The sequence below is a fragment of the Bombus huntii genome, chromosome 5, assembly GCF_024542735.1.
Source record: "Bombus huntii isolate Logan2020A chromosome 5, iyBomHunt1.1, whole genome shotgun sequence".
NCBI classification, from domain to species: Eukaryota; Metazoa; Arthropoda; class Insecta; order Hymenoptera; family Apidae; genus Bombus; species Bombus huntii.
Window position 1 is genome coordinate 227,501 of NC_066242.1, and position 25,373 is coordinate 252,873.

General features: G+C 35.6%; 2 protein-coding genes across 18 annotated transcripts in view; both read left to right on the forward strand.

The window, feature by feature from the left end:
- Nucleotides 1–967, forward strand: part of LOC126865457 (lysosomal alpha-glucosidase-like) — a 13,818-nt gene extending 12,851 nt beyond the window's left edge. For 2 of the 3 annotated variants that reach the window (XR_007689535.1, XR_007689533.1), the window contains one exon: nt 230–967. The gene's annotated coding sequence lies outside the window, so the exon portion shown is untranslated. The other variant, XR_007689534.1, reaches the window with a different exon arrangement.
- Nucleotides 968–4,957: 3,990 nt separating this feature from the next.
- LOC126865473 (protein N-terminal asparagine amidohydrolase) lies at nt 4,958–25,328 on the forward strand. Of its 15 annotated transcripts, XM_050618017.1 has the most exons (11): nt 5,016–5,647; nt 5,758–5,863; nt 11,628–11,756; nt 12,471–12,518; nt 15,362–15,509; nt 19,351–19,538; nt 20,426–20,491; nt 20,623–20,805; nt 20,924–21,132; nt 21,270–21,431; nt 21,546–25,328. In XM_050618017.1, the coding sequence occupies exons 6-11, from the start codon at nt 19,352–19,354 to the stop codon at nt 21,669–21,671; spliced, it is 933 nt and encodes a 310-aa protein (XP_050473974.1). In that variant the 5' UTR covers nt 5,016–5,647; nt 5,758–5,863; nt 11,628–11,756; nt 12,471–12,518; nt 15,362–15,509; nt 19,351; the 3' UTR covers nt 21,672–25,328. The 15 variants fall into 15 exon arrangements, with proteins under 15 accessions (XP_050473976.1, XP_050473970.1, XP_050473974.1 ...); XM_050618019.1 differs by lacking the exon at nt 5,758–5,863 and having other exon boundaries at nt 4,958–5,072; XM_050618011.1 differs by lacking the exon at nt 5,758–5,863.
- Nucleotides 25,329–25,373: the final 45 nt, after the last annotated feature.

Consider the following 25,373-nt stretch of genomic DNA (forward strand, 5'->3'; position numbering starts at 1 on the left):
GGATTCTTGTTTGAAGCTTACGTGTCGTCGTGAATATCTTAAATCATAGTTATAATCGTTTACCAATCCTACATTCGTAATCGAAATCCAGAAATTAAAAGTGGGCTAATGAAAGAAATACGAAAAAAGCCAATATCATGGAAATAACTAGGCGCGTTCTTTTCCCCTTCTTACTTACAATTCCTTCGGTGCATACTTACTAATGACAACTTCTCTTTTCACGTGGTAGCTTTCCGTAAATGCGCGTTTCGTTCGTGCGCGCATTGGAATCACCGAGGCTGTTACAAGGATACAAGGATACCGGAAGAAATGGAATAACGATAAAACCGATAGTCGAAGAACAACAATTTACCCAGTTTTCGCGGAAGAATCAAAGAATTCAGCCGAATGGTTACGTGATGAAATAGACCAACGTACTGACAATGAGAATACACGGAGCTTTTTCTTCTGACCGACAAAATGATTGATATCAGTACAAGAGGGAATAGTAGCTGCGAAATAACAGCGGCCATATAAAGAAAGAAGTACGGCAGAACAACAGGGTTATTGTTCGTCGGTGATGGTCGTCGCGACGATCGACTGACTGCTTGTTCCTCGCGGCGGTACGCTGCTTCCTCAACAGCGATTGCGCGCCTTTTTCCACGCAAGCGCAATTCACGGTCGATATCGCTCTGGATTTTACCCCTCAGCCCAGCCAGACACCCTCTCCACCCTGCTTCAGACTCTTTCCATACCTTTTTCGTTCCTTCAACCCTCCTTCTTCGATTTTCTCGTCTACAATCTTTCGTCTTTCTTTCCTCCAACTCGGTCATTCGCTGTACTTTCTTTCAACTAACAGAGTCCAATTCCGACTGCTGCTACTACGCTAATTCCTCATTATCTTCAGAGAATATGTTTCTTTGGAGGAGAATTCAATACTCATCGATATGTCAGTAAAGTTGTTGTCAATAAAATAGTTATTTATTCAGATAGAGTTACCAGCTTTGCTATACGCGAATCTTTCGAGAACTTTATATCTCTTCTGCCTCTTTTATGCCTCTTCTACCCCTCGCCTTCTCCATCACGATATACTAATTGTTCTAAACCCCACCCTTTCATTTGCCTACTCGCTCGCGGTATATGATAGATTCACCTCCCTTCCTTTCTCTCTCTCTCTCTCTCTCTCTCTCTCTCTCCCTTTCTCACTTAGTCTTTCGTTTTCGATTGTTCGTTCGATGATAACATACATCAAATCAACCGTATTGACCGCATTCCATATGAACAAAAGAGATTGTTCTTCTTTTACACTCAAATCTATTGTTTGTCACGAAATATAAATCTTTAAAATTATAATTAGAAAATTCGTATCTTTCTCTTTTTCTTTTGGTATTAAATTACGAAATGCTGACACCAACGAACGAAAGTAAGTCGATAAAGGCATCGTAATTTTCCATGGGTTAATAACTCCTTTTCATGGTGGCGAGTGTCACTTTTACTTCGAGATTTGTTACTCAGTTATAGTACATTACCTTTGCATAAAAATTATTAACATGCAGTACATTCTTCATTATGTAATCGATCATAACCAACTCCCCCTCAAGTTGGTCATCTATTCTTTATCTTTCAGCAGAGACCAATTTGGTATTACTGCTGTTAATAACACAGCTATATATATATGTAGCAGGACACATTACTATAAGATTAAACCATATACTTATGCGTTTACGCGCGTACCATCACCGATGCTTTTCAAGTGCTCGATTAATGGTTTCTTTGGTAACATATTCCCTTTGGTAATAAAATTCTAGCGGAATCAGTAGGTTATTGATATTTCATTACGATGGAGTTACCTGTGTGTCGTTATTCATTTGCGATATCCGATGCACGATCCTCGGTTTTCCAGAAATACGGTCTTTGTTTGCAATACTTTGAAGGTACGATTGAAACAACATTCGCAATTCAAGCCTGTTATTATGTTTCTTCTACAGTTAGGCTCGCATGTTCTGGATTGATTGCATCGTCTTCTTCTATATGACGAAACGTTATAATTTCTTCTGTAAGGAGTAGGCTTAAGTCTTCTTTTCTTGACTAGATCGCGTGCGTATTAACCTTACGCAAACGAGAGTACTGCTTGGTCATTTCGTATTCCATAATCGCTTGCTCTCTTTTTTACTTGGCAATTGCAGATATATATATATCATGTATATATACACATATGTACAAAGATAATCCATCTCCATCTCAATTAGTAAATTGTGTTAGTAGTTTTAGGCCTCTCCCCTTTTGAATTGTTCCCCTCATTAGCACGAAAAGCAAAGAACCCGCCACCATCTGAAAGAAACCAAGAGAAATACCGCAGGTATTTCTTTGCTGTCTTTAATCTATCAGTATGTATGTATTATTGTCATTTAGAATAAGCACATGAACCAATTGTTATACCATACTATAGATATGTATCATCGATTGATGTCAGCGTTTACTTTCCACCTTACCGTTTTCACTGTTACTTCGCTGTTTCACTAATTATAAATTACAGACCTTTTTTGTATTAAATTAAATAATTTATATTTACTTGTTCAATTCTCAATCGATTAACGTTATAATCAATTTACATATTATAAATTCATTTTAAGCAAAAAATTGCAACGAAACTAATTATTTACTAAAGAAATTAATTAAAGAGTCTACTTTTTATTTACTAGATCAAAAGCGAGATGAATCGATGATACCGTTACGCCTCAAGTTCTTGCCCATTTTCGTGTCTCTGGTTTGAATCAGCTTTATGATCTCGCGCGAGTATACAAATACAAATTGGTATGATCATGTGTATCATATGCTCATAAATATTCCTGTTCGCATACAGACGGTCGCTAGAGAACTCATGCTCTCGTTTGACCACGACGTGACACATGCTTGTGCTCCGCATTGAACTTCCCAGTCTGGAAAGAGGAACGGTTCGTACATACGTATGTACATATGTACTTGTGTAAGTAGGTATCCCGAGATTTCGTTGCTCAACCGATGGAAATCTCCGATTTCTTTCCCATTCATGTTCTACTTAAATCTCACTCGAAATTTGTTCAAAATTCCTTCGATATCACTTTTTACTCACCAGACACAACGGCGATCGAAATTTCAGCTATTACTGCTAAATAAGAGGCTTCCTTACGAAGCGTCCGCTCAACCCTACTCCTGTATCGCCATCTTCAAATCACATTCGACTCTGCCGATGAAATTCACAAAAGCTGAATAGAGGGGCGAAACAATTCTAATGAAATACTGTACCATCTTCTTCCGATAGATGGTGCTCAAGACTTGAGCAAATGTGTATATTATAAATATAATGTACAGTGTACATTGTATATGACATATATGCGCTTATGAATATAGACATATGTAACGTGGCGTGTAAATATGTACACATGTGCAATACGCAAGATTAAATGTCTGTATTTTTGCTCTTCCCCGCACTCTCACTCTCTCCCCCTCTCTCTCTCTCTCTCTCTCTCTGTCTCTCTGTCTCTCTCTCTCTCTTTGTGCTCCTTTTCGAAACGATATTTTTAAAAATTAAAATGTACCGCGTTTTTCTATTTCGTTCATTTATCGTTTTGTTTACAAGCTTTTACAAAAATTATACTTAATAACCTAAAAACGGAGAACCTATGAACTGTCTTGATTACCTGATATGTAATTATATATCTGAGATTTGCCTAGTAACTGTTATATATCTGAAAAAGTTTAATCATTGAAGTTACTTTCATATTAAATGTCTAATTAGTAACAAATATTTTTCAATGTACACATATACAATGTATATATATTAATTAAGAATGGGGTGTATATTTATCTGTAGTATGTACATACATTGTGCGATTGTACCCATAGAGATACAAAAGTAAAGTATGCCAATCATATAATACCGTGTAAAACAGTGCAAATAGATACAATATAAGAATAGGAAGAGAACGCTGCATAAAGGTCCCTTTCTACTCGTCTCTAATCGGCCATGCACACTGGCGTCACTCGTTGATCGGTGTTTCACTTGCATATTTATTGTACGAATCTGCATACTTTATCAGAGAAGGACACAAGGGGTTTCTATGGAGCGTTCTCTTCCTATTCCTATATCGCTTTTTCAGCTCGCTCACGCACTCTGTTTTTATATGTATGTATCTCTATAGTTGTGCTACGTCGTAGGAATCATCCAAATTCAACTATGATTCAATGGATATTAAAGAGTGTCATATGTCGATATAGTAGATTCCTCAGTAACAACCTTACAACCACGCCCCTGATATGTACAATGATATATATATATATATATACATACATACATACATACACATATATATATATATATATGTACGTATGTATATATGCACATGTATGTTATGTAAGGATAAACGAGGTATCTCATCTGTAATGTAACATATTAGACAATAACATATTACACAACGTTTTCACGAAACATAAAAGTTAGGGAACACATTGTGAGAATATATAATATGACAGTATTTGTATTTAAAAAAATATATTACATCGGTACATTGTGTCACTGATAAAAATTATAAATATATATAAAGTTATATATATATAAATTGATTATATTCGAACGTAGTTATATATTTTACTTTTAGTTTACTTTGAGGATTCTATGAAATTCTAAAGTAAATTATAGAATTACTTCTCTTAATGGATATTATGAAAAGATTTGATAACGATCCTTTTATTGATATATATTTATAGTTATATATGATACATATGCAATAAGCATGAAAATAAATACACATATTAAAGTGAAGTGCTTTATAATGCTTTATAGCTATCTTGTTTCCTGTTCATTCGGAATACTATGTAATAAGTAACAAGCAATCATCATTTGTTGAAAAAAGAAAGCACAGACTATAGAAAATCAATTGGTTTTGTAATTAGAATTAGTTGAAACATGATTTCGAATCGCAAAAGGCGCCATTGTTGCCGCGAAAGTCGAAGAATGACGGAAACAAACGAAGCTAGATGGTAGGAGAGGAGGCGACTCTGACGACGAGGTCGAGTGCAGACGCGAGTGCTAGTGCGGACCATGTAGATGTTGTGTGAGTAATTGTAATGAAAAAGAAAACGTGTCGGTTCAATCTTATTGAATTTTTGTTTAACTGTCACTCGAAGCGCCTCACTTTTTCTGTTTGGACTGTGTGTAACTGGCAATCGTAAGTGACACGACTACCACGATCAGATCGTATCTCTTCTATCTATATCTTTACGGTTTTTTCTCTCGTCATTCCATCGTTTCTTTCGCTCTCAAGCTTTGAACGAATCCGAGTTGGTTAGTTATTACGTCGTGTGTGCTCGATAACATTATGTGCTGGCAATGTGAACGACAATATCGACTATAACGGTAACGGTGACGGCGACGACGACGGCGACGGCGGCTGTGACGGCGACGGTGACGATGACAGTGACGATGACAGTGTGACCACTGACGTTTCGTTTCGGATCGACTACAACGCGTGTGTATACATACAACCAGTTACTTGTTGCGTAACTACTATTTTACGATAGCCATCTCCTCGTTGCCCTGTCGAATGCAGGTTCAACATTACTAGACATTACCTTTTCATCACCTATTTGCAAAATCGGACACCATTTTTCAATCAACTGCCGTAAAGTGGTAAGTGCTGTCATGGTCGATGTTGAAACTTATTAAAAGTATATTACACAAAAAATGTTGGTTTTCACAGATTTTTAATTTCTGACAAATTCTTATAATTTTTGATTCAGTACGCCACGGCGCACAACTGTTTCTAACGTATTTGTAAACGTTGGGAGTCAACCGCCAAGACAATGTGTTTGTAAACAATTTTTTACGACTCGCATATCATGACCTGTAAGCCCGCAAATGGTCTAATAAAATAGTGCAGTTGCCGTTAGAATTTTATAATTTTAGAATTTTATAGTTTTTATAATTTTACACGTGCAAGTAATGCAGATATGATAATATTCGCATATAAAAACAAAGATGAGCATAATCTATTTAATTTCTAACATCTACTAAGGCAATTGAGATAAAATGAAACAGAACATATAAAGTTCTTGAATTTTCATACGCATTGTAAAGTATGCAAAGGTGGAGGTATACAAGTGATATCAAGTGAAAAGCTGTACATATCTGTATACATATGTATGTAGGAAAATTGCGTCGTAGAACAACTTGCACAATTTACAAGCGACAACGTGTACACTATCGAAGCCGAGTGTCGCATTACATACAGGCATACAGGAAATCGGCGCGTCGTATACAGTGTACTCGTATTGTAATGCTATTTGAGTTCTTTTGTCGATCAATCAAATTCGGTTTTCTTTTTCACCTTTCGTTCTTTTAATATTGTTTTCTTGTAGATTAATCGGTCGATAGATATATCAATATATCGTACCGTAAATCTGGATTTAATTTTTCTATAAAATGTTTAAATAATATAAATTATCAAATTTGTTGATGAAAGAAAGAAACAATATTTTATTGTGCTTGTCTAATATTATATAAGTGAAATTACTTAATTTAAATATTACGTTAACGTTTGAACTGAAACTTATGTGAAAATTACTTAAAAATGAAGAATATTGAAAAATAAGACCACTTAAACATCGATTGGAAAATACTCTTTTGCGTTCCTGTTATTCTTGAATTATTAAGCACAGAATAAAATTGACTCATAAAATAGATGGACGATGAAACTTAATTGTTCGCGAAAAGACCGTGCGTTCATACACAGACATATATATTTAATGCAAATAATTATTATTATATATATATATATAATATTTGAAGCTAGCCAACAAGTTGATTTTTTGATGAGATTGTATTAATGATAAAGTTATATGATATAATAGCAAAATTTGAAGAAATATTCGTTATAGGAAGTGGTATATTGCTATCAGTTGTTTTACTAATTGCAATATTACCGGAATTTTTTTGTAATTAAAGCCTGAAAAAAAAGAAGAATTGTTGGGTATAGCGAAAACTAAAATAGCTTTACGAAATACCGATTAACGATTGAGAGTCACTGTGCGAATGAACTTCATTAATCTGGCCGTGGCTGGGACCCTGAAGCCATGAGGCTTCGGTGTTGTATCTTGTCTACGTGTGTTCTTGGTATCAAGCATTTTCTTGAACACCACGTGTGTATACAATACTTGCTATAGGTGTTACATTTAGATTAGTTTATGTTTAGATTACATAGTCTATTATATTATTATATGATAATGTTAAGTTAGATTACATAGTATTACATAGCTACATTTAGATTAGAATAGTTATGCATGGCCCATAACTATTAACCACTAACCAGAATCGTCGACCCATTTTTTCGATATATTCACGAGTCTAATTTTTTATTTACTCTACCGTTTGTACATTTAATTTTTTTTCATTTATTTTGTATTTATTTCATCTATTCTCTTTACTCGCCCAACCATATATTCTGTATGTCCAAGTTCATTTCTCTTTTCTAATATTTTGCCATTCTTCGATCTTATATTATCCATCTTTTTCTACCTTTCCCTTTTTCTTTTCCTTCGCTCTTTCAATTATTTCTACGATTTTTATCGAAAATCTGTATATTTTTCTTTTGCGTCCTTGAAACTGTTGCTTTTATCTTCTTTTAATGAAATACGGTTAATTTCATACACTTTACTTATTTCCTTTTTTTTTAAAGAGGAAATAGAATTTTTATACTCATAAGTTACAAAAATTCATCCATCGTTTATGATTGCTCTCACTAATTCTATTTTGAGTATTCTATGTAACGATCTGAAATCTCGCAGTTTTTACTTTTATTCTTGAATATTAGACACGCGTAATTATTATTAGACTCGTCGCACATATTCATATGTGATTGAAAAGAGTTTAAGTATTCCTTTGTGTACATGTTTAATATGTACACCACTGTACTTTATGTATGGACATATATAATATAGCATAGTATATACTTAGGCTATATTATATATTCCTCTGCAACTGTAATAGGAACTCGTGCAACGTGGTTATATGGCTTAATAGGAAAATATTAAAGTGATTTGTGCATGAAATTGTAACTAATCCCCGGTATTCGCACAAACTCGAGCCATAAACTGCCACAGTTTCCTATTGACTTAATCTTAACCTGCATTTTTTTTTTTTTTGTACTTTAATAATTATTAAATTTTTTAGACGTTCCAATGAAGGAGAAGAAAACAAATATGCCAGACTAAAGTATATACGGTAGATATTTCACTCTTTTGCATTTTTTGCAAAATTCGATTAAATGGAGGTATCTTGATTGGAAATATAAGATTTTGAGTCTTTTCAAATGATGATAAAGGCAGCGCGGCGGCAGGGAGATGAGAATATGGATGTATACTGTATGTGTATTTAAGAGTAGAGCTGGTGATAATAGTAGTGGTGGATACACGAGTCTCTCGGCTCTCGAAACTCTCTTAAGTCACGGACTAAACTGAGTTAAGATGCTCTTAAGGCTAGTAGAGGGTGTTAACCTTTTACTCTTCCGCTAGTTCATCTGTGACAGCTACTTACTTACCACTTGCCATCCAACGATATACCATCATTTTCCGTAACGTTTCAATGTTATGCACGACTCGATGACTCGATATGATTCGATACGGCTCGGTTCCCTTTTTGTAACGTTAATTCGCATACACCTTTATACGAGTGTTGTTTTTTTGTTCTACTTGTTCTTAGATCTTCGTATTTGTCGATTATTGGTGATTTTGAATGAAATTTGATATTATTGTCAGGAAGGAAATTTATTATATTTCCTATCCTATCAAATTAGACGCAGAATTTAAATACGAAACGAAATATTGTATCGATCGGATCGGACATGAGATATTTTGAACGAATTTTTAATTTTTTTATTCTTTGATATTTTATATATTTGTTGCCGACGCCTTTTCTTTTAAGTTGCTTTACGTGTGCGTAGAAATTTTTGGAAATAATAGATCATTGCCTTTAAAAAAAACTTTTACATAAAAATACTATTATCATAGATTACTTTTTACTTCAATAAAGTCCAATTAAAATTTGACGACAGTTGTATAAAAGTTGATTTTAAGTGCATATATATGTTTTGTTGACGCATCGTTACGTATGCGTCTGGACAAATTCATTCGCACTACGGTTCAACAGATACACACACTCGGTGTTTATATTCATAGGAATATGTTGTGATGCGTTTCATCGACACGTATAGGTAAGTACCACTAATAGGATAATGTGTCTTGCGTACATGCGTATCGTTGCAACATCGCACCGGGAATAGATGTAAGCATATGGATGTACTTACGTATATAGTATATACGCTAGGTATGTGAATATATACATAGAAGTGTATCTACGTATGCGCGTTGAGGGTAAAGAAGGTGTGCGTAGTGTGTACTGTGTAGTGTGTGGAGTGTAGAGTGGCCTGGTAACTGCACTCCCTACGGGGTCTACATAAATCAGAAACTCAGATTTAAGCTTATTGTTAGCTCGAAGCATGAAGGAGGAGGGGGGGGGGGGGGGAGAGAAAGGGCAGGAGGGAGGGGCAGATTAGAAATTTAGATTCACTCTAGCTCCCTAGATAATTATCGCTTACAGAGATTTACGAACGTATTATTACTGCCTTGCAAAATATTAATTGTTGCCAAAACTTAGCGTTGAGGGTATCGAGTTACACCACGATTGTTCTACTAATACTTTTTGACGCCGATATTTTGACACTGATATCCTTAGACCCAGACGTATTCGAGGGAAAGATAGAGTTGTAGCAATTTATTATTCTATCAAATTGATTATCGTTGTTTTACAGAGGAACATTTTTTAAATAAATAAAGAAAATACCATGGTTAAGCGAGTCGTTAGATAAGTGCGTCCTGTTCGGATCGATAAGACAATTGCATTTTAACTCTAACCGTATTTTGTATGAACGCGGATATCGAAGAGCATGCTATCTCGTAGAATTAGGACACAGATACACGTGAAAAGTAGAATCGAGAAACCAAAGAGAAAGAGGGGAAAAAGTGACGACTATCTGTAAGAAACAGGTGTGCGTCATTTTTTTTTTGTGTTACGGACAGTACGACTTTCGATTTCAATCCATCCGCAAACTATAAGCGCGTGTTCGCTGTGTAAGTGACGAAACTAAACGAATGAAATGAGTAAAGAGGAAAAAGAGAGAAGAAAGGTAGTGAGATAGGAAAAGAAGAGAAGAGGACCCGGAAGAACAGTTCACCTTCCGTGAATTCAACGGGCCACTGACTCTCGTCTTCTGTTGTCTGTTGCATAACGATTCCATCCCATTCGAACACAACTTTGAGAGATGCAACTTGAGAGTCACTGGACCGTGTACCGGTTGTTCCACTCGTGGAATGCGGACTAGCTTGTGGTGTACGTGCACATGTACTTACGTCCGTGTCCACGCACGCGCCGTTCACGCCGTGAATCCTATCCGTATTCTTTTCACCTATACAATTGCGTGCGTGCACGGATTAGATGCGCGTAATCACACATTTTGACAACAGATCAGCGTGATTATGGAATTATAATTGCCATTACCGTTTGCAGGTAAACGTAGGTACTAGTCTTTCGATAGTTAACTGTCGACAAATTGATAACTTCGTATCAAATACAGAAACATAGAACGCGTTTTAATCGTGTTCCGATTAAAGTCGACTGCATATTGTACGTGCAAGAGTATATGAAAAAAGGAAAAAGAAAAAGGATATAAGTTCGTCACATTGTTCATCCAGTATAAACGAATACGTTTATAAACAATCGGAGGAAGTCGTAGCGCATAAATATGTAGAGAATCAGACGATTGCAGGCTTGCTGGGCTACTGTATGCAAATTCACTTACTACGATTGTACGTATGTATAGGTACTATAGTTATGTTATTTGAGAGCATATGGCATATGTAGTTGGTTGTTCCTTCCTTCCTTTCTTCCTTTCTTCTTTTCTCTCTTTTTTTGTGTGTGTTTTCTTCTTTCTATGAACGCTAGACAGTGGGGGCACCAGAAAGTATTGAAAAGAAAATAAGAATCGCTGGATTTGGTTTCCTGTAACGTGACGTAAGCAGGGTAGAGTGCAATTCACGACACAATCAACAAACGAGCTATGTTCTAAATTTTTTTTTAATTTTAGAGAGATTTTTCTACCGACAGCTTTATTTCCTATTGTTTAATCGATTCATATGATTTAAGTAAACCTCGCATCAACGTAAATGCATTTTTATGATGCTTGTAATATCTAAGTTAGAGCGAATGAACGTAGGTATAATTTACTGTTACTCGTGATGAGTCATTCCAATTGTTAGAACCTTCCTGTGGATGTAACAAATGGAGTGAGAGGGAAAAATGTTTTAACTTAAAAAACGTAGACTTAAACGTAAAAAATGTCTCGTTTTATTTCACTCGAATAGGAGATACATATCACGCGACAAATACATGCGCGTATTTAACCAATATGACTTAGGAATGTTCGAAGGAATATCAACGAATCAAATTTAGAGAGGAAAGGCACGACAAAAACGTTTGAATTGAATGAATGTTCAAATCATAAATTTGGAGCTGGTTTTCAAGCTTCGTTTTCAAAACTTTTCCTTTTGTAATATTGCAGAAAGATCGCGAAAAGTTGAAGGAGGAAAAGCAAAAAAGGAACGAAAGCAATACCAAACGCAGCATATTTCTCAAAAATGGCGGCAGGAACGTGTCGATCAGTTTGAAGAAAAATCCGAAGAACCGTAAAGTGAGTATGAAAAAACGCTTGCGATCCAATATTGCGATTGCACTCCCATATCGATGACGAATCGAAACGACTAAAAATTTAACCATATTATTTATTTTATTTAGTCTTCCTCTTTCGGGTTTGGGCGAACTTTCGATTTTACATTATATTACATTTTCAGCTGTTTTGTTCTTTTTAAAATCTACATTTCAAATGTAATCATATTGTAATCGCTATTTACTTTTATGTCAAGTATATGTATAAAGTCTTGATACATATTTATTCTTTGGATTATTGGTGTTTCGGTAAGAGAAGAACATTGCATTGAAACAAGATCATTTTAGAGATCGTTAGGTAACAAACATTGTACGTATAACGAATACGTCGAAATAAAGTATCAGGATATCGATAGACTTGAATGTTTGATAATCAATCTGGTAAATAGTTGTTTGTGGTTGGTCCGCTTTAGATGATGGTCGTTTTTATGTACGCATATACATATGGTATTTGGGCACCGTTTATCGGACTACGTTAGCTCAAACGGCTACTCGTTATCTGAGCATGCTTATTATGTGCGTTATCGTCTCCCGTTCCAACTATGGAAAAACTATAAATTCAATAATTTTAACTGCTAAAACCGAACAGGTTGCTGTCCGTGTCTTTTCTTAGTGTACAAATTTTTGATTCGATTCGATTCGATTCGATTTAGTTCAGACTGGCTCTTTTCGGTTTCAGAAAGAAAACTGGGGATAAGACGAAGATGTAAAAGTTTGACTGATCACGGTGACCACTTATAAATACTTACATACGTCCCTTTACTGTATTCATGATTTCGCTTGTTTCTTACTTGTCTAACTAAATACGTACATACTTTCTGTTTCAATGTTTTCAATGTTTGTTCATTCAGATAATTAGAATAATACATATATCGGTTATTCTTTAATCGTACCGTATTGGAATATTCACGATTATTATGTACGATCATAAAATTAATCGGGATATTTGCGTATTGGGGAAAAAACAGATTGTATCGTCAGATTGCTTCGTCACTCAAACGTAGTGAATTTTTCTATTTTCAATTCATTGTCGGTTCTCCCTCGGCGTAGTATGTAGGATGATCGTGTTCTCTACTAATCTTATCGTAAAACGGTTTAGTCATTTATTTCTCCAAGATGTTTTAGTTGTAATCTAGAAAGAGGAAAAAACCAACCGCGTAGAATCCCTTTGAATTGTATATGGTAATTATTCATGTCCATTGTACGTACATATGTATATAAAAAAAGCAAATCGATGAGTTAGAATATCTTTTGCTCGGTTTCCGTTGATAACCTTTTCGATAAATTTTCTATCTTGGATTATACATGTACTAGTGATTCAACGAGGATTTTAATTCATCGACAAACGTACCGTTATTAACGAAAACTTATTGTACATTGAACGTGCTGCAGATTCTTATTGTTACATTGAACATGCAGAGAAACCATTTGCGATGCAACGATTAGTTTAATCTGTAGTAGTAGCAGTAGTAGCAGTAGTAGTAGTAGTATTAGTAGTAGTAGTATTAGTAGTAGTAGTAGTAGTAGTAGTAGTAGTAGTAGTAGTAGTAGTAGTAGTAGTAGTAGTAGTAGTAGTAGTAGTATTAGTATTAGTAGTAGTAGTAGTAGTAGTAGTAGTAGTAGTAGTAGTAGTAGTAGTAGCAGCGATTAGATGTTCTTTAGTACTAGTAGATATTCTTTCCTCGTATAACGTTAATCTATTGAATCGAATAATCGAAAAAAGAACGAAGAAAATCATCTCCAACCGAACAAAAGCAAATAAATGAGCACGATTGTTGCATAGATATTTAATCACGATGTTTCATATCTTTAATAAACAATATTTGCTATAGCTATTGATAAATACCGATAGGTGGTAACGGTAATATTCGCTCTTCGTTATTCACGCTATCTGTTAGAATCGGAATTCTTCGATTTGTAGATCCCGCCAAATTCAAAATAAATTCAGCTATCCATTGATATCGACGATGAGGTGCATGACTAGGTAAAACGCTTGGCTACAAATGAAAGCCAGTTGAAATTTTACGCAACTAATTTGGTTCTTTGTAACGTATATAAATCGTAACAATTTTCTTGGAGGAAAGAACGATCAAATTATCGTTGCAATTGGATTCGCTGTGCACGAACAACCAGAAATAAAAGAAATAAAAGAACATTTTTACAGTGAAATTATCGAATTGTCGTTACAAGTTACGACACAAGTTGGTCGCACTCGCAAGTCAATTCCACCCAAGATAAAACGCGTTACTAAATGATGTCGACCTCCTTTTTTCGTGTTGTTATCACAGAATGATTCGATTTCGTTACTTGATTTCTCGTTTTGCTTCCTCCTTATTTCGCGTAAACAATTCTCTGTTGGTAATAATAATTTATCATTTCACTCGTGACGTCTGCGATCGAACCGACGCGACGGCGGCACAGTGTGAAATTTTCCATTGGTCTTTCGCGCTGTCCCCGCTTACCAGACGTTGTATATTACAATTACAGTATACCGTATACAAACAGTGTGGAATTGTGTGTGTGGGGAGGGCTTTCGTAACACGCATTTCGATCATTTTTCCATTTTCCTATAGCATAATAACGCTAACACAAATATTCATTGCATTGCACCCGCATATCCTTGCGAATACCGCGGACTGTAGTAGGATGAAGTTAATCAGCTATGACATTGATATCGTTGTATTTTAGACTCGAAGATTCAATTACCCAACAAAATCTATATCCATATCTGATAACGATAATGATAACGGTAATTTGCCGTTAATTGGTTAATTTAATTAAGCGAATTGAATTGATTTAACAGAATAAACAGAACCGAAAAGTCATGATCGGTTAAGGAGAAGATAAAGCGGAGCAAAGTGAATGACGGGTGTATATGGTATACCACATGGAAGTGGACGATAGAAAGAGGAAAATTGTTCGATTGAAAATGCTCGTTTTGCTCGGGCAAAGTCGCGCGTAGTCATTTAGATTTACTTGGTAGAGATTCTCAGTGAAATCACCAGTCATTAGAATACCAGCCCCACAGAGAAGGTGATTCGAGGAAAGGCACCCGTTAATGGCTACGGCCCTTTGCACGCTTAAATAAATAACTGCGTGGCCGCATCCTAGCTGTGTAATTACACTCAGCCGTATATAGGTGTACATGTAACGTGGCGCGAGTGTAACTACGTAGTTGGCGTGCATTATGCGAGTAATCGGTAGAAAGAAGGAAGAGCGAGCGAGCGAGGGGGAGCAGATACCAAGTTTCTGGTATGCCGTTCCGAAATTATACCCTCGAAAACAGCAAGGATCGTGTAAATGTGAAAAAATCTGACCGAGAGAGATTTAGGTACATACTTGGCCATTTTCTCGCATGTTGCCATTCGAACGTTCCTTCAAATGCTATGCAAATTTTACTTTATTTCTAATCTTATTATGAATATTAACTTTATTAGCGAATACCTTTCCTTTACTAATATGCTTTTATTTTAATCGCTCTTTACGATTGCTTCTTTACGATTTCGAAATACTTTCGTTAGACGATATAACGTTTTTGTTTCTTTGCGTTTTTATTATCCTTGCAAGTAGCTTGCGAAGTTAACGATAGATTCTGAGCAAAATGTCGTGGAAAGGAATTCTCAACCAATTGTACAGGACAGGAGAACCGACCAACACACTTCGCATCGTATTCTGGCTAACGTGCACATAGTCTCTCTACGAAAGACCAATAATTAAGGTAATGGCTACTTTTCAAGTGGATTTCCGTGTGGCTCGATCTGCACAGTCAGCTAGTCAGCCATCCAACCAACCAACCAACCAACCAACCAACCAACCAACCAACCAACCAAACAACCAACCAACCAACCAACCGACCAACCTATTACTAACCTCTTCGCCGGTTATGGTCACGAACAACCAAGATGTTTCGTTCCATTCCGTCTCTCTCTTTTGCCCTTCCACCGCTCCTTCCTTCGATCCTTTTTCTTACCCTTTTTTACGACTGATCTTTTTCCATTTTCGACTTAACATTTGTTCCTTTCTTTTTGTCTTTCCGCGATAATTTCGTCGATAATTCTTCGTTCAGCTAAATTTCATTCTTGCTATCTATTTATCTGACTAACTTTGATGATAAAGATCATACAGGATGACAAGAATGGTTATATACTTGCAATCTGCATTTTTTTCATTATTCATTCCCCCATGAGTAAATAATAGTGTTCTCTCGGTAGGCATCGAAACGATATTTTTATATTTATAAGCCGGATATAATGACTTACAGAGAAATCGCAAAGAGCAGGAATAGAAAGACTATTTATATGCTACGTTGTCCGACGAATACGAATACGACAGTTCTTTGGTGTATAACGATACACTAATCTTTATTTACTGCGAACGTCATTTTCATTTTCTACATCTTACAGAAGTTTGTATCTGACTCGTGTTCCATGTGTTGTATACAAAAGATCGTTGTGCAAAAAAGAAGAATATTTCCTATGAAATCAAGAATATTGCTAACCCACCTGTATAAATATATACGCACAACACAAACGATACATTTGCAAAATGAAAAAAAAAATTATAATACGAATTACAAATGCTCGCATAAAATAAACACAATGTTAAACAAATGACTCTGATAAGTGACTGAAGATCGCATTTAAGAAATTTTAAGAAATTTCATTTTCTCAGATTTATTATATTATACGATAGTTGAAGAATGTTTTGGGGAAGAAGAGATTTTCTGTAGAAGATAAGAAAGGTTAGGGATATCAAAGAGAGAATACATACATATATTATGTCGACCGATCGAGATAAAGGTCATTAAAATACAGTTTATATAATCAAGCATAATCTCAACGCATCTTTATTCTGATGTTTATCTTCCGTTCACGATTTTTACCATCTTCCTCCATAACTTACCATGTCTTTAATTTGAGATAGGTACATAAATAATCAGTGTCAGAGTATGGACAATTCATTTCGCGAATTAACCTTTTCAAAGGTAAGGAATCAAATCTCAGTTTTAAAATTTGGTTTTGTTACTTTGTTATGTTTTGATTCAAATGACAATATATATAAAGTATAAACTAATTTAGTATCTCAATGAATTTTGATAAAACTATAGTGCACACCTATAGTGTATCAAACTAGATGCAGAGTAGTATGTTACCACTGTTCTAGTAATAGCTTCGATCATCTGTAAACGGTACACCAGCTACAAGATAAGTGAAAGAAAAAAGCATTGTGCGAAGAAGATTTTGATTTTAAAGCACTTTTCGAGGTACGGAGAATAAGAGAGGAGGTATAAAAGCGAAACAAACATGTTATTTTGTTATTCGTGGTGGTGATGGTGATGTCGGCTGCGCGGCGGCGGTGGCAGCGGCGGCAACGGCAGCGGCGGCGACTTGATATCTGATCGGTACCACCCGCTTCGATTGGTCCCGACTGGATTTTAACCCATCCCACTACCCGTGTATGGATCGCGCCGATCAACCAATCGGCATTTTAACCGATAATAGAAGCCATAATTAGCACGATTTGTTAATGAGTTCAGCCTAACCGAGACGACGATTGAATGAAACGTTGTTGTGAATGCTTAGTCGTAGTCGTGTGCTTGATTTGGGATTCATGTTCTTTCAAATATTTCTTCGCGATCGAATCGCGATTCATTCTTCTATCACGTAGACATTGTGTGCATTAAATACTACGATTAATCGCGCTCTGACTTTGTGTATATCTGTGTTATTTTACAAATTATTCGTTTCACCTATGAAATATGAATCAAACTTCTGCTCGAAAATTTCCCGATGTTGCTCTGTCTGCTGTGTTGCTCTGAACGTCATCGATGGAAATGTGTAGACAATTTTAATAAATCCATTATCGATCGAAACTAGCCGAGTATATTACAGAGCTACGATTTCGGCAAATCAAAAATCGACTAGTTAGCGAAGAAACGCTAAGGATTTTCAAATTTTCAATCTTTCAAATTGGCTCTTCGACAATATCATTTCTATCAAGAAAAGTTTCGTCTATTTGGAAAATTGTAACCACCTCGTAGTTCTTTTTAGAAGGTGAGCTTTTTAAAAAGATGAAAAGAAGTCAAAAGAAAACGTTTCTCACATTGAGCTACATTCCCTGTCCCCTCTCTCACTCTCTCTCACTCTCTCTCTCTTTCTCTTTCTCTTTCTCTTTCTCTTTCTCTTTCTCTAATCTATCTATCTATCTATCTATCTATCTATCTATCTATCTGTCTTTTTCTCTCATGTCTTCGTTATACTTAAAATGTAGCAGTGTGTTTTATTCGAAAGCTTGATGAAATTACGATTGAAATATGATAAAAATATACATAAACAGTGAAAGCCGACTCAAATCAAAACGTTTTGGTTTTATACAAAATATATTTATATCATGCATAGGTATTATATGTATATGTTTCAGAATATGTATATGTAGGCCATTCATTGATCATAAAACTTTTGTTCACTTTCCGTTTCTTATTTTTGCGTTTCCTCCCCCCCACTTATTAATCGTATCGATAATAATTTCAAGGAAAAAGACCGATCGCCAAATTAATTACATTTAGATAAAAGATCAGAATCGAAAAAACGTACTGATAGGAAATCATTTTAGGAATGAGCAGCGAGGTGGTGCATCTCAAGAAATCTCGCTCTAGTTTCGCTTCTCGGTTTGTTAGTAATCTCGTTAAACAAACGAAAGGTTAAACACAGAATGTCATTCGGGGCAAATGACCTTAACCTTTCGAGTAAATTAGGAAGAGAGGCTGACTGGTTAGTTGACTGGCTGGTTGACTGGCTGACCGGCTGACTGGCTGGCTGACTGGCTGACTGGCTGGCTGGCTGGCTGGCTGGCTGGCTGGCTGGCTGGCTGGCTGGCTGGCTGACTGGCTGGCTGACTGACTGGCTGACTGGCTGACTGACTGGCTGACTGGCTGGCTGGCTGGCTGACTGGCTGGCTGGCTGGCTGACTGGCTGGCTGGCTGGCTGGCTGGCTGGCTGGTTGGCATGATTATCCCGAGGTTTTATCGTTAATACAGTTAACGCAAACGGCAGAGCCTGAATGCCAACAATGCTTGCCGATAATCTTCGATCCATTGATCTCATAAACAGCTTTGTCGTAATACTTTTTAGATCGTAAACCTAGATACGTAGAAAAATACCCTATTAAAAAAATGCATCTAACATGTATGTATGTATCGCCAAATTTTCTCGACACCGCTCCATATACGTTCTGTTCATTCCTATCGCGATATTTATTTTTAGTCGATCATTCAATGATCTAAAGATCTATATCCCATTTCTTTCGAATATCGATAAAGGAAGTAGTACTTATGCGATTTACTTGTACGTGTTTCGCTTGTTTACTCGGAATTGAATATATACCTATGAATCAGTGTCGCTGTTTAATACGTTATGGTTATGAGTTACGTTATAGAATGTCCTCTCGTAATATTATTTTTATTCCGACTTACTAGGGAATTGCGTATGATGTATTTACTGCTTACTACTAATGATAGTTTATTCTGATTTTTAACGAAGCTTGCATAATTTGTTATACAGAATGGTGCTGGTGGTAAACGGAGTCCTACAAGAGGACATTCCAACGGATAGCAGATCGCTATACGTAGCTCATCCGGTATATCGTGAAACTGCAGCTCAACTTCGTTCGATGCCAGCAAAATTAGTGGGACCGATGGGACTTCTTTACGTACGTCAAAGGGAAATGGCCGCTACTTTGCCACACGACAGTAAATATGAGCCATTTCATTCATTTGTACAACTCATGTAATTGACCCCGATTTTTCTGTGAGTACATATACTTTTATGCACGTACGTGCGTGCGTAAGAAAAAAAAATAAGAGAGGAAAAAAGGGAATATTTAAATAAAATATAAAAGTACTGCATTTCTACGTACACCGTATCATTGCCGCCATAAGTTACTAACTATGGAAATCAGAAACTGTTAACATACATTTATAATAGAAATGTTTATGTTTCATTGTTAATTCCATATTTGCTAGTTGACTCAAAGGCAGTGCCGTCAATCACACCGTGGATCATGCATGCATATGTATGTACTCATATAACCGACCCTAGTTTAACAGAAAGCCAATATTGTCGCCTCTGATGACAAATCACGTGTATAATTAAACAGCGTAATCCTTGCGTACTATTTTGTATTTGATCTAACTAACGAGAGAATTACCCTACAGTAATGCCTGTGACTACATAATATTAGTTGCAGCGATTTGTACTGGACTAGATGCCGTCTCCAGTTTGTCTTATTCGAGAATTTTCCGAAAGAAACACTGCGCATTTCAGTATTGAAAAATAACACAAATACATGTATATGCTATGCGAACTAATATACCATCAAGAGAGAGACTGATAGCCAGTCAGACCAAGAAAGAACTGAGTAGATTTAGCGATACTTTAGCTCTCGTGCGAATAAAACAAGCCATTACTAGAAAAAGCCGTCAGTTTTAACATTCTCCGTGTCTCATTCGCAATCATTGCCTTTTTCTTTAACTCCAATCTCATTCAGAAACAAACGAATTGCAAAAAGAAAACAATAATCTATAAGTCCCGAAAATAACTAAGTTTAGCCTTTTATCTCTTTATTCTTTTGTTTCAGAAAATGTGAGCATCATTGGCTCGGATGATATGACTACCTGTATAATTGTCGTTGTGAGGCATTCCGGTAAGCCCTACCATAAGGATTTCGATTATCGCTTAATTGCACCAATAAACGATGACAACAGTTCGATACACGCGGGCGTGCAAACGCACGCACATTCATTGAATACGTTTGTGAATCAATATGCGATTTAGGTTCCGGTGCTGCCGCGTTAGCGCACCTGGATGGTGCTGGCACAGAAGATGCAGCAGCAGCAATGATTCAGAGGGTAACAGAACTCGCCCTTGGATTTCCAGAGGGTCGTCTGGAACTACAACTCGTTGGTGGTTATTCCGATCCAAGAAATTATTCCGAAGAATTGTTTTGCAATATTCTTTGTAAGTTTTTTCTCTACCGCTACCACCACCAACGCCACTCCTCTTCCCCTCTCCCCGGTCATTCTTTTTTTATCATTTCTGTTTAGATAAAGTATAAAAAACGTTGCATTTCTTTTAGCGGCATTTCACAAGCAGCCAGTGGAGATCGATCTAACTATATGCTGTGTAGGCGAATTGAATACTACGATAAGAGGTAGCACTCAGTGGCCGGTAATATATGGTATCGGATTGAATGTAAAAACGGGCGAGATTTTCCCTGCAACTTTCCCCGACAAGGGACCCGACCAAGCGCTGAGATGCGCTAGGCATTTAACCGGAGGTCAACAGGTGGGTACGCGAGTATTTCGAAGGAGTCGCAATATGTAAATCTCAATTCTAAGTACGATTTTATTACGCACACCTTTAACCTAAATTACTTGCAACGCATTGTTAATAACCATAAAGGATTGTCTATCGTTGTGTAGGTTCTGGATGTTTACGACTGTACGCTTGGTTTACTTAGAATCGGACCGTTCAACTATGATCCTTTGAGAGGAGTCGATCTCTGGTTAGCTCAATCCGATCAGTTTATTCTACAACATCTTTCGACTGCGCCGGAAGTTGAACTGCCACATTTTGTATCACAGGTAATGCAATGCAATCGATCGAACGATCACAAGATCAACATTGGATAAATGTTTCTAACCTGTCATTATACCTGATTCTTTTTCATTCATGTTCTTTGAAATGTTCTGCCTTAGGTACGCGCAACACTCAAGTACATACAGGACAATCAGTTTCCGGCTGTCACCGTCTTCCGTGATAATCGACCCCATTATTATCGCCGAGATGAAACCACCGGTGTTTGGCAACCTATACGATATTGATACCGAGTATTCGAGTTATGCGTGAAGGCTTATATGAAAGATATTATTAAAATGACGATTAGTGAAATTTTCATGATAATACAAGATTCCTATAGGGTTCAAATAATTCAAATAATTCAAGAGTAACGGAATGAAGAATTTTTATTATGAAAAATCTGCATAATAACATGAATGGTACAATGATTGATTTATATCTTATGTTTTACCTTATTTGGTATTGCTGATGAAACATGTGTCTTTCGTGCTTATTTTTTTTCAAAATAGGGGTCCGATATCGCTGAATGTGATATAACGTGATTTATAGTTGTGCATGGTTTATAGTTCTATTTCATTATTTGCTATATTTAGCCCCTTACCCTACGATTTAAGTTCCAACAGCGCGTGTTGTAACTATCGGCAGGGTCGGTCAAACGTCGAGCTATTTAACGGTCTGGTTGAACGTTCGAAGTTGTGCAAAATACTACTAATTTTATGCTGCAAGATGTTTCATAAATAATCACTACCAATTGATCATCGAACAAGATTTTTAAGGGTACCTTTCTAATATTTTTCAAGAAAATATATCTGCGCGTTCAAATGCGGTCAAGAAAAGAAAAATGTTTGTCGCATGTACACGAAACACGCACCACGAATCTAGCTCGACGTTGTAGGTTAAGGGGTTAACGATAAGACATACCACGACAGATTTAGCGATGTTCGCCACTGATTTGAAAGCGCAATAATGAGAAAAAAAGAAAGGGGTAATGAAACAATTTTCCTTAGAATAATACTTTCGAACGATTATTATTAAGCGCGGTAACTTAAGAGTTTGTACTTTTCGAGAGAGAGGGATTGAGAGAGAGAGAGAGAGAGAGAGAGAGGAGACAGACAAACAGACAGAAAGACAGAGAGTGTAAATGAGTGATTGAGCGATTGACTGTTGAGTGAGTGAGTGAGCGAGTGAGAGAAATGTGGTTGTTGTTGACTTTTGCTCTTTTAACTTTTATTGTCTTTTCCAAGAAGTTTTTATATTAACTACACTTGCAAACTGTGGTTATATATGTACAACAATTTCAATTCGAAGCGCTACCTTTCAGATATACATATATATTTTCTTTGGTGATTCTTCATCTTAATATTAGTACACAATTGCGACCGGATATTTTACTTACAATATGCATTTCAAGAAAATATAAAAAGGCATTGCAAGATTGAAGTGATTAAAAAATTTGTTTATATTTGCACGTAATTTGCACGTGGCTTTTGCCTCGATTTATGTGCACATCCACATACGTACACGAGCTCTCTTTCTTCCTTCCGATTCAAAATAGACAAGTTACTGAAATGAACATTCGGTATATTTCATAAAAGCGAAACATACTTGTCCAAAAGCCGGAAAAATCGCATATATTGATGTTGCGCGCAAAAGAGATACCTTATTAACGGGTAAAAAGATAAAGGGAGGAAGAGAAGGAAGAAAGGAAAAAAATCTCACAATCCGTTATTCGAATGCACGCGCGCGTATATATTTACACACGACTCTTTCATATTACTATTCTCTATTCACTACTCACTTTTTCAAACAAAGCTCAGAAGAGGTATTCCGCGGTAATAATATTAGGTAAAATTCATTTAAACATTCAGTTCGAATAATTTCCTTATGTAAGCGCTTAGGACTTGAGGCGATTTAATGTACAGATTGTCGGTTATGTTGGGAAAGAAATAAATGAAAACAATTACGCTTATTCTTCGCTATGGTGTGCTATGACTGAATAAGAAAATAATAATTCAATTTCATATAACAATAGCAAACTATCTTCGCCAATCTTCATTATTTTAATGATGGTGGAACAGTAACTGAGAGAAGTAAAACAGTAACTGTAAAGAAATTGTAGAAAAATCGAAAAGATATATATATTTTTTACTGCATCACATAAACAGAGGCGTAAAGTCTCTTAGCTTTGCGATACTTGAGATAGTAACAACTACATACATAGCACTGACATTGATGATGCCGTTGACGTCGTTAATGTTGATATATATTACGATGTAAAGCGAGAAACGCTTAGAGAAAAAGGTTTGCTAGGGAAAACTGTGTAATAATTGTTCGTCGTTCCAATTAATAATATTTTGCTGACAATTAATCGCTTTCATGTTTACACTGTACAACTTTCTTTATGATGTAGTTACAACCTTCTATTTACTTTGATTTTACTCCCTCATCTTTCGTCTCTTTATGTTAAAATTTTCATTCAGTTTCTGTCTTTTTATTTTCTCTTGTTACAAATTGCAAAAATGATTTTCTAGTAATATTTTGTGGTTATATATTTATACAATAAAAAATGAATTAAACATTTTCCTAATAATTGCATATCATTCCACCAACAAAAAATCAACTTTTTGAAAAGAACCAATTCCAAATGATTAATACATTTGTAATACAAGTCTATTCCTTCATAATATGTTGCAATTTTTGTTTTGTACTCACGATTTACTCTATCGTACGTCTTAAGGGACATCTGTTGAATTATTAGAAAAAAATACTTCTATCAATATTTTTATTCTTGTTTCATACCCGAATAGTTACCAACGATTCGCCTTCTTTTTCTACCTGTATACGATCGGTTAATAATTGCATTACAGATACATCACTATTAATCATAATCATTAATGTTTCGATTTTTTAAACAAACTAAATGAACCTGAAATTATGAATTACACATTAACATTAACAAATTTATCATTGCTCAGCATACTTATGCAAAACTCTTGTGAGAGCATTCAATGCTGATAATCTATCAAGGGCAACTTTAATGCGTATCTGTAGAATTTTTTGCACTGCGTTTACAAATTTCAAAGTAGATGACACAAGTATGTGTAACAATATGTATAATACAATATTCATAAAAAGCAGTTAACACGATATAATAATAATAATAAAATGTGTAAGAGTATACGTAAAGTATACAAAGAAAAAGGGGAAGAAAAGAGACCAAGGGACACGATCCGTAAGAATTTTGTATTTATGTATGTATAGGTACGTATAGGTTAAAGTTAAATGATGAAACGTAGGTAAAACAGGATGTATTATTCTCTTGTAGATAGAAAATTTATTTAACGTCTATTATTGATAATCTTTACTTTGATTATTGTCTAAAAATGGATTTGAATTTATCAGTATGATTTTGCAATTATCGATGCAGATGTAAACTTGTCTTTTATACTTATTATTGACACATAATTGTTTATTTCGTGTTATGGAAAATTAATTCTATCTCATTGTATTATGTGTCCTAAGCGATTTTTAATTAATTTAATCTGGAGAAATACCAGAGAGTTATGTAAGGACTTTAGTCATCGATAAATGATAATTCAATGTTGTGAAAATACTCGATCTTGCACTAAGTATAGTTATCCGAAATTATTTAATGATTATTTAATGATGATGAGAAACGTTAGTGCATTACATACGCACATACATAGATGGCGAAATATGCTTTTCATCAAACACTGGCATATTCAAATTGTACCTGGTTTCATGTAGGAAGCATCAGGATATTATCACAACATTACTTTATCATACATATGTACATATTATTATATAAATTGTATTGTGATTACAGAGCGTGTGATATACAATAATATTATTGAATATTAATAATAATTGATTTTCCTATACTTCTTTATATTATATTTGTCAAATTGCACGCATGAAACCGTAAT

What these genes read in the sequence shown, in the direction of transcription:
- LOC126865473 (XM_050618019.1), top strand. Translation starts at nt 19,352, where the DNA reads ATGGTGCTGGTGGTAAACGGAGTCCTACAAGAGGACATTCCAACGGAT. An exon ending in ATTGTTTTGCAATATTCTTT is followed by an intron (nt 20,806 to 20,923) that starts GTAAGTTTTTTC and finishes CATTTCTTTTAG; the next exon opens with CGGCATTTCACAAGCAGCCA. An exon ending in TGCCACATTTTGTATCACAG is followed by an intron (nt 21,432 to 21,545) that starts GTAATGCAATGC and finishes GTTCTGCCTTAG; the next exon opens with GTACGCGCAACACTCAAGTA.